Source organism: Corapipo altera, unplaced genomic scaffold (genome assembly GCF_003945725.1).
Source record: "Corapipo altera isolate COAL_440 unplaced genomic scaffold, ASM394572v1 45, whole genome shotgun sequence".
Classification (NCBI taxonomy): Eukaryota; Metazoa; Chordata; class Aves; order Passeriformes; family Pipridae; genus Corapipo; species Corapipo altera.
In genome coordinates, this window is record NW_020884877.1 from 27,645,516 (window position 1) to 27,656,437 (window position 10,922).

At 36.0% G+C, this 10,922-nt stretch overlaps 1 protein-coding gene across 1 annotated transcript in view; it reads right to left on the minus strand.

The window, feature by feature from the left end:
- NCKAP5 (NCK associated protein 5) overlaps positions 1–10,922 on the minus strand; it is a 373,153-nt gene that overhangs the window by 112,903 nt on the left and 249,328 nt on the right. Inside the window, exon 7 of the mRNA XM_027637160.1 lies at positions 9,294–9,443. Coding sequence (XP_027492961.1) covers positions 9,294–9,443 — 150 coding nt within the window. The remainder of the gene's footprint in view (positions 1–9,293; positions 9,444–10,922) is intronic.

The following is a 10,922-nucleotide window of genomic DNA, read 5'->3' on the forward strand; positions in this document are numbered from 1 at the left end:
ATGAATCACAAAGGTGAACGAGCACTGCCACCACATGTGATGGAAGGCCAGCAGGGATCACAAGTATTCCTGTGGGAAGGGAAGAAACTGTGCCCTCTAGATGGCATTATGTGTCTGTATATCCCAGATGGAACTGGAGAGCCCTGCCAGGCAATCTAAGCACGTGTCCACCTGCACAGGAAACGTGGGCCCAAACGTCAAAAATATCAGATGGCAGCTCTTGGTCTCAGTGGAAAGGTCACAGCTGCACACTTCTGCATGGCAGAGCAGGGGCTGTCCTGGGGCACACACCCTGTCTTAGCTGTCTGATGTGGGAAGCAGAGGGGCGGTGCTCAGCCTGAGATGAAAAAGAATGGAGGATCTGCCTGGGGAAAGGCAACTTAAAACTGGCAGGGATGGGCAATATATAAAACATATAATTTAAAAAAAAACAAACCAAAAACAAAACACAGGAAGAAAGAAAAGACTGTCCTTATGATAAAACAAATCTCTCGTCTCCTTGGTATTTAACAGTACTGCAGATCTGAACCAGACAATCGTACATGAAAATGTGCATGTAGGTATACATTTCCATGCATATGAGGTTATATGGTGTCCATGTACTGAAATTACTTAGTGAGCAATCAGATATCTATAGAATCATCAGCAAAAATCAGTCTCATGTGTAATGGACTGAAGTCGGACTATTTCACATTTGATTTATTGTTTTATATATATATATTTATAACTAATATTAAAATCTGTGTTTGTCACCATAACTGATTAAGCAGACTTAAAAATAATCATCTATCTTCTGCTGTGGACCATCAAGTTAGCTCCATAATAAAGCCAGTAAATACTGAATTTCAAGAGTATGTTAATCACAGATTTCACATGTGTAGTTAAACATTTCCCAACACAGAAGCCAAGAGCCTTACATGCTAGAATTCAGCACAGCTCCATTAATTCTAGTGTGTGAGTGTAAGCACACCTGCCCAGAATCCCTGCTATAATCTCCAATGCTGTATTTCTACAAAATGAACAAAAAAGAAATCACTACCAAACTAAGAAAAAGTGAATCACTACGCAGACCTCATTACTGTTTAAGCATTTTCCAAGGTCAGTATAGAGAAATTAAAAGAGAAATTATTTTACTATATAATAGTTGTAAGGGATTCAGCTCTAACAGCTGAGGTAAATTAATTAGGATTTCCTATGTGACTAGTGGAGAACATCCACAAAATACCAGGATTTTAAAAATAATATTAGTTTGAAAGGAACCACAACTACTTTTTTAGTTTATGAACTGTAGAACTGTCATTACTCTCAGCCATATTGCATGCATTAGTATGTAAATTACAAATATAGGATGTGATACTAAAATCTCTGTCCCACAATCTTTCCTCTGAAACAAATGCCACTGTGAGTAATAAGGAGCTCACAGAAAGGGCTTGTGTAGAGCTGGGCCCAGAGTGCACAGCTGAGAGAAAATATTTAAAAAAACTTCTGAGTCTCACTCGCCGAAATGATAGATGTGTTGGGATAAACAGAGTCACCTAGATCTATAACAAAGTGTTGGAAAATCTCATTTCATTCAGCAGGGAGAGTGAATTTTCAATTGTCCCACATGCCTGATCACTAAAAAAGGTAAGTTGCATTATCTACCGATTACCTGCAAGAAGGTATGACACATGGAAAGAAGGGCACTGAAAAACTATCATTAAAATATAAAAGGCAGACTGAAATAGCAGATTCCTTCAATGCAACCTAGCAAGGACTCTTTGCAGAATACACTTAACATTCACTTCAATAGAGAAAATCTGACAGGATTAATAAAACCGAGATGATTTTCCCTGACTTCTGTGACTTGCCTTTTCTTCACCAACTACACATATTCCTCAGACCTTCTGGCACCAGATCATTATTCTTGCTCCCATATTCAATACTTTGAACTATTTAAAGACCACTTGTTATGTCAGTCAAGTAAGTACCCCAGAGCTTTCTCTGTAGCACATAACGGTAAGAAAAGCGCCATTGGACTGGAACTTGGAATATCATAGAAAAAAATGGATTTATAAACTGCTTTTACAATTAATATATGTAATTACATTTGGCTGTGCTGAAATTAACATTAAATGTTTATCTATGTTCTCATTTTTTTGGTAAAAATTCCAAATCTCAATATACTGTCTTGAGGATCCTATAATTTTACAACTGCATGCAACACAATTTAGGAAAGAAGTCAACATTATATGTGAACTAAAGTATATTTTAAACAGCATCCTGACTAAATATATTAATGTGAAGTAAATAATTGCATATAAGAAATTTTCTTCCACCTGGAAGATGATGGATTCACTGCCTTGGAAAAGGGCATTTTATATCATTCTACCTTGAGAAGGAACAAATCAGGAACAGTGTAAGTTACTCACTCTGCCTTTTCAGTGTGCCTTGTACCTCACTTGGACACATTGATGTGTGTGATATGAAAGTTACTCACTTTCTGGCTTCACTGAAATATCTGAAGCCAGAAAGCGAGTAACTTTCATTAAAACATGAGTTTACTGCATGAGCAGGCTAAAGGCGAAAAATTCTGATACGCAGCAAAATTCCCTTTATACAAGTAGTTGATGGGGTATGACATGATGGTATACTTAAAACAATTAAATGCAGTTTTATGACATAACAAAGCAGGAATACTAGTTGCAGCATATTCTGTTGGGCACTTGGCTGAGTTAGCAAATTTTAATTGATTACTGCTTCGTGGGCATTGCATAGTACAAAACAGAGAGTCAATCTGAAAGTTTTTACCTTTTCAACATGTGCCAAAAACTGAGAAGCTCTACACATTGTGACCCAAAACATTCAACTTCTGAACCACTGCTGCAGTGCATCATAGGAGATGCAATTCAATATTCTTTTATTTTCCCTAGACTTAGTTAGAAAATAGAAGTCTACCAGCTGTTACCCGCACTAAAATTCCCAGGAGGCAACAGAGTTGATTTTAGAAATCATTTTAAAGCTTTCATTGAACTGAATAGTGAGAAAAATGCAGATATGCATGGCTTTCTCCATATCTCTTTGACTAGTCATGGAGACAACGAGTTAATGTACAGTTATTTATATTAAGGCACTCTCCCATTTCAGGAGATGGAGTTGTTTGGTGGAACAGTGGCTCGGCAGTCTCTCTCTAATGATGGCAGCAAATGGTTACAGCAATGACAAACAGAGTAAATCTGAACAGCTCTTCTTACATCCAGCGGGTAGAACTATTTTCAACATCCCTGTGTAAATTCATATCTCTATTAGATCATCTTGATTTTTCCATGCCGAAAAAGAAATTGCCATGAATTTCAACTGGCTTAGGAAAAAAAAAAGTAAAAGGAGAGAGAAAAATAGAAAGATCAATATTTTACATGTCTGCAAGAAATACATTCTCTTCTCTTGAAAACTCCCCACATACTAACTGAATTGAACTGTCTGCCCAGAAGAGGTTTCTATTAGTCTTCATCTATATGACGATATTATTTCCATATCCCAACTGGTAAAGTGCATTGACCACTGAAAGCCACCCAGAGTCTGTGCCAACTATGGAGCATGGAGCTTCATGCCCTCATGGGCAGCTTGTAGGATGGATGGAAAAACCACAGTGGAAGACGTGAACAGCAGGAGGACATGAGCTGGCAGGAGAAAGGTTCAAATACCTCGCAAAGACCTGCTTTTGAACACTTCAGCAGGAGTGGGGTAGGACAGATGGCATACAGGACAGCACCCCAGAGCATAGAGGTAAGCAGAAACAGGCAGCAGCCATGAGATTTACTTCCCAAAGACTAGGAACAACTGAGCCATTGAGGACTTACAGTAGACGAGTTCAAGCAGCAACAGATTATAGAATATATTTGGCTTGATGGTACGTGTTTGGTTTTAATTTAAAATTTATTCAGTTATTGGAAAGCTAAAACAGTTTGCCAATACTGTTATCTGGAAAGGGCTGGAATAAACTGGCTGTTTTTGAAACCAGTGATGCAAGTCAGTGCTGATTCATAATCAGCCACTCTCTAAATCTGGAAATAAGACTTTCCTTGCCTCATTGTCTTCTATAAAAACCAAAAGAGTTCTTAGGCACAGTTCAGAAAACTAATTATAAAAGTCTCCTACTGAAAAAATTTAAAAGTAAAATAATCCAATAATTAGAATTAAGTAGGTTGGCCTTTGGTGACTGATCAGCATAATGAATCTAGTTATGTGGATGGCCAAGGCATTGGGCTAAGAAGAGGCTTGTGGATGAACCAGATTAAATACACTGGCTGGAACAGGACCAGTTGCTACAAAATATTTAGAATGTTGCTACAAAAATATTTAAAAGTTTCATTATTTTTCTATGCCTTTAAGTCAAGTGATTCAAATTTCCTATACATCAGTGAAGTGGCTGACTTTCAATAAACAAGATGTCTTTCCTCAGTATTTTCAGAAACTCGGGCTCTTTGCCCCTGCATCATCCATTCTTTCCATGGAAAATAAAATAATTATTAGTTTTCTTACCATTGTACATTGTAGTACATGGAAAAAAAGAAGACAAAAAAAAAAAAAGAAGAGAAAATGAAGTAAGAGCAAAGTAAAAACCACCAGCATCCCACTCAAAATTATCTTCTCAACCCACTAAGAGGAATTATGTACCCTTCTCATATTTCTTTTTTATAGTTCATAGTTCATTGCTATCATGTCTTTCTTCCTCTGCAGGGTAGTAAAAACATAATATCGGAAATACTTGACATACTTCCTCATTTGTTTAATGGTGATGATACAAGGGAAATTACCCCTCTAATATATTTGAACATTTAGCTTATTATCCTGAGTGAGTTTTCTCCCAAAGCTCAATTTATTAAAACAAAACACATCTTTCTATGATGAACTGCAAAGGGCAAGAGGGCAAAATTCTTTAATTAAAATTAGAGTGGTTTCGTGACTCTACCCCAGCAGATACTGCTTCTACAGCAGCTTAGTTTACTGAAACTTTCATTGAGTCCCACTCACCCGCAAGCAATGAGATTTTCACACATGAATTAGGCTTTTCATTTGATAACTTCGAGGTTACCATTTAATGCTACCCCAGCGGCTGCTGTTCGGTGAAAAATGCAGGGTTGTGAGCAGTCCTTACTCAGTATTTTCTGAGGCCAATACAACTCATGCCCATTGCAGAATGGGAAGGGGACACTTGGCAAAACAGGGGAACCACTTCTTTGCTGACAATGTTTATTTTAATTTGAATGTAAATACTGCAGCTTTAGCAAGGTGTTGGTTAAGCACTGTCACAGACTATGGTGGGTAAATCTGTCTACGGGCACTGGAAACTGCATCCCTAACAGGCACAAATAGATTAGCCTGCTGAGGATACAGGACATCTGCAGTTGAGATGTGAACTGAATCCAGTCTTCTTGAGTCTTCATCCAATATCTACTTACATCCCCTTTTCTCTTGTGGAATTGAGAGGACATGAAGTGTGTGAGAGGACACAACACCATGAGAAAAACTTGTACGTCTTACAGAATCCCTTTTTTACTGTCTAAGCAAAGCATTCACCAATACAACCTGCATTAAGTACTCTTTAGTCCTTTAGTTTGGAGCAATCCCTGTCAGCTTACCTTCTTCATAATCAACCAAAAGATTTCTAAGAAAGTTGCACTACTTCAGTTGCAAAGAAGGAAGTCCAAAAGTGATGGAACATTTCACAGAGTCAGACACAGCTAATTCATACCGAATTATCCTCACTGCATAAATGTCTGTGCAAATGACAGACTTAAATAAGCCTTCAAAGCTGACACAGTATTTATCACTGATTAAATTTTTAAAATCAAAGTAACTATGGCTTTTACAGACATGTTTAGATTAAGACTGACATTAATGCTGTATATCAGTTTAAATCACTTGCAATTATGGAGGTGCTCGGGCAGCCTGTATTTCAGTCCTTTTGAGGCTAAATTGGGGCAGAGAACCCATGGCTCCATATTGGATAACAAAGCTCTGGGACAGTCTTAAGGCCTTTACAGACACTGGTTTTCTAATATAGAATATTCTTAAAGCTTTCCTCTGTGGACTGTAAATGTGTAAACTGTTCTTGCTGGAAACAAGAAATAGTAGTAGACAATCTTGCAATGAGAGTCTGTATAACACCTAAGATACCCAGGAGAGCAAATTAAGGTTTTATGAAAAATTTCCAACTTGTATGTATATGACTTCACAAATATAACATTATTGTTTTACTGTAATTGTGTATATACCTGTACATACCCGAAATTGCTGGTTGGGGGTTGATGCATGTCCAGAATACATTATATTTTTGTACATTTCTGGTTACAATTTTTAAAAAAAATTGCAATTCCTCCGGTGATGAAAGCAGATTAACTAAATGAAATTCCACCACAGAGTTCAAGTTATGCACCATACTTCATTAATATTTCATTTTTTGCAGCACTCCGAATGCACAGAGAAGTTATCAGAGAATGTTTTTTTCTTTTGAAGAGTTAGAAGGCATTTGATCATAACTGCTGAAGTAAATTAAATGGCATTTCAAGAGCAGCCAAGTAAAAATGCTGAAGGCACAAAGGACTTTTGATATCCAGGAAATCACGATTAATTTCAACTACATAAAATGGGATACAAGATGGTATGAACCATTTGTTATTTGTCATCTTTTTCATTTGATTAGAAACGTATGGTATTTATCAGTCAGTAGAGTGGAAATAGAATTTGCTATAAATGATAAAGGATGTAAAAAAAATTATAGGTAAAAGGAGCAATGGGAGAATATGTATAGATATCTCTTATCAAAGTATATGATAGCTTTTACTTGGGCTGACTACAAAGATACTTTATTATACTGATTTGTATTGTTTAGTGAGAAAATTTCTAGGTTAAACAGAAGTTAATAATACCTAAACGGTACTGAAATTTATTTGGCAATACATTTGACAGCACTCAAACATAAGAAAAAAAGGAAGAAATATTAAACAATACTCCCATGATATAGAAGCCATTTAAAGAAAGTTTCCTGTGAAAATGAAGCCTCACCCCTTTTTTAATTCTTAGATTTGATTATTTCTTGGTCCACATCCAACACAACAGGATGACTACAGTTTTCATCACAGTGCCAGAAATTCCTGAAGAATAATCCTACAATGCTCTAATAGACAAGGCTACCATTTTTTTCATGAGCTACACTTGAGTAAAAAACCAAACTAATAGGAAGAGATATTAAAAGCTTTCTCAATAGTGCTGATACTAATGAAATTATATTAATAGGCATTAATGGATTAGGTCCCACATTCTGACTATTACTTTTAAACAGCTTCTGTTTTTAGGCACTCTTCAAATTCTAGAGGGCACAGATGGAGGACCAACTTTAGTAAGCAGTTTATTAGCCTTTCTGATTTTATTAATTGTGTATGATACAATAACATCTAATCATGTAAAGTAAGATTAAAGATCCTGACACCCACAGTACTGGAACGAACAAACTAATTTTTCGCTCCTTTCTCTATAGACTAACAATATATTTAGAATAATTACTCTGAAAATAGTAAAGAATTAAAACTGATAATTGCATACAACTTTAAAAATATGTCAATTAATAAACCATACAGTCTTTGACATTACAATTTATATTCTTCAAGAGACAAATAAAGTGCAAAAATACATAACATTAAACAACAGACAATTAACAACAATTTGTTTTGATTATATTGGATCACAATTAATGTTGGCCCTACAGTTCCTCTTTCTACTTTGATAGCTCCTTAGACTACTTATGCAGATTAATTCTTAGAGTATTGACATTTGCTAATATGTGGTTTTGAACAAGCCACTGCACAATACTGACACCAGTGAGGAGACTTCTTCATTGCCCTTCCTGAACTAGATCCTGCCTGTCCTTAGGGCTACCTTATGTATCTGGGCAATTTGCCAGAACTGATAAAGGTTGTGACACTATTGAACACCTTCCTACCAACTGGTGACATAAAGAACTGCAAACGTCATGCAGACTGATTAGGAGTGAGGCAAAGCAAAGAACACTTTTGGAAATAAAAGACCACAAGGAACACATAACCATTCTCCATCAACAGATAAAGCAGGACTATAGTAAACTGTACATTTGTCAGTTTCATGGTCTAAAAAAATTAGTAGCAAGTGGTTTTTCCCCAGGGCAAAATTATTTAACATTACATAGTTTTATTTTACAAACAGTCTAAGACTTAAGGGAAAATTGCAGAGACTACCTATACCTTTTAGATTTCAGATTCTGTATTTAGATCCAAACATGATTATAACAGTTCATGTTTTACTTTTAACTAAGTCAGTCCTCAAGAAAAAGAAAATGAGAATTTTTGTTCAAAATGAAATTGTATCAGAGTACAACTCAACCCAAACATGATCATGTGAAAGAGCCTTCACACTTAACCACAAATGTATAGGTCCAGTGATGATTCTTTCTTTACTAATACCCTACATAGGCAAAATGTTACTAAGATCATTCTCAGGCATTCATTTATCCATACCTATAAAGTGACATAGATACTTGAACAGAAGAGAAGGGAGGAGACACTTGGTAAGTTAAAAATATGACTTTTTAGTATTTAAAAACTAGATTAAAATATGCACAGTCATAGACATTGAAACCCATGCTTCTATCAAGGAGTACAAAATAAGCTCACGTACACAGTGCTTACAGCTTTACCTGCACCTTGTCCATGGCTGCCTAAGGAAACTTTAAAACTTTAGAAACTACCACAAGGTGCATTATTGCAGATCCTAATTTTCCAGAAACAACTTAAAACATAGAGTGTGCAGTTTTCCATGTCGTCTACAAGGAAATAGATTTTCTGCAATCCAGCAGTAAAAAGGCCTGAGCTCTCCCAAGCAAGCAGTTCAGCAATTAAAAGTTGAGCATTAAACTACAAAGAGGCAACACTGGTTTTATGACAGTTGTTAAACCACCTATATTGGTCTTGTAGTATTAATAATTGAAAAAAAATCGAGTAAAACCAATTTTTCTTATTAAATGGTCTTGATGGAATTAAAATAATGTATTAAGTTCTTTTTAAAGATATCTGGTGCTCAACATTACAGAGGGATCCTTTTAGTGGTTCTAAGCTTCTTGTTCATCCCTGGTAAATGAATCATAAAAAAAATACCCCATAACATGAAATCAGGTGAACTGTGAAAGATTAGATTAATACTACAGGGTGATTCAGTGCCAATAAATGAATGAGGAAGGGGGAAAGGTGGTCTTCTATGTGTGAAACTGTTGTGTTTCTTACCTCCAAAGCTTTCAAACGCTCCAATAGTAATTTTGTCTTTTCTTTTTCCTCCTCAGTGCTGCTGCTTTCACTTCTCGAATCTTCATCTACCAGTGTATGAATTTTTTCCATGCCTTCTTTACATCTCCTACTGTCTTCTGACAGCTTTTCCTGAAATGATTTTTTGAAAATGTCATTACTCACATGTGCAAATGAATTTAACTTTGCAAATATCTTCAATTCTCCCCTTTATACGAATGAAAAAAGAGCAAGTTGCTAGTGGCATGATTAAAGTACTGAATAAGTGGAGTCATGAAGGGTCTGTGAAACATGTTGCTATGCCAATTATGCAAGTGTATTCACAACTTAACTTCTACATCTACTTTGATTTTTGAAAAGCAGAACTCATCATCCTTTTAATAAAATAACTTCCATTTTCTTCTTTAAAAATTGCAATGAAAATTGAACATACCAGCTTTCAATGGAAGCATTTTGCCACTGAGACATGAAACAGTTTATTGAGGAAAAGGTAACATATGTTCATGCCTGATGTATTTCACCTTTCTTCATCTAGAGCTAATATTTGAATTACTAAATAATGGGCTGAGAATCCAGCTACTACATGAATACTGATTTAAGATCCACACTAACATATGACTGGAGAGAACTAAACTGACAGTAAAAACTCCAGAAGTGCCCCAGTCTGTTACAAGCCATTCAGACTCGGTTGTTATTAGCTGCTGCTGCTGCTGAGTGGACTGTGTTTTACAAGAGGTCTATAAAAAGGATAGGATTGAACAGTGAATTCTGATAACTCCATTAATTACGTGTCTGAGTTCTCTGTTGAGAGAGAGAGACAGAGCAAGTAAAACATCAAGACTTCAAGCAGGCAATGCCTGCTTGACATTGCCCAAAATGACAAGGCATAAGGGGAACAGAGAACTACACAGATGTAGAGAGTGCACTATCACTGGAGCACAACACCAACAGGACAGGCTCTACCTTGTAAACAACCTTCTCTAACTACAGGAGCAGATCCAGTGTGACAGTTAATGAGCAGATTAAAAATGGAAAGTGTCAGGTAAGTCAGCATTTAAATACTGGGTGTCAACATAAACATAGAGAAGTTTTTCAATGAGCATTTAGTTTTCTTTCTGATAATTCTTACATATAAAGGCTCATACTTTCATGATCTTTGGGTTGGTCAATAAATGGCATCCATTTCCCAAAACTACTGCACAACATGAACTCTGTCTAAGCATAAAAGTATGCATTTTCATGAAGAACTGATCCAGCCTGAGTAACTGTGCAAATACAACTCTTTGAGACTTAACAGCAAGGCATTATCTTAAACAAAACCCATAAGTGTAACTGAATTAAAAATCAGCACTGCAGATCACATTTATAACAATGTCTTTTTAAAATATTAACTAGCTTAGAAACTGATTATTACTATGTTAAAACTTTAATTAAGAATTAATTTTATAAGCTATGGGCTTAATTACTGAATACCCTTACACAAACCACGAGGCACAGATCTCATTCTTAACCCCCAAAACATAGATGACAAAGAGCCATTCCATCAGGTGTCCAACATTAGTGCTATCCTGATCACAAAGGAGCCATAAATATAGTAGTTGGGATTTTTTT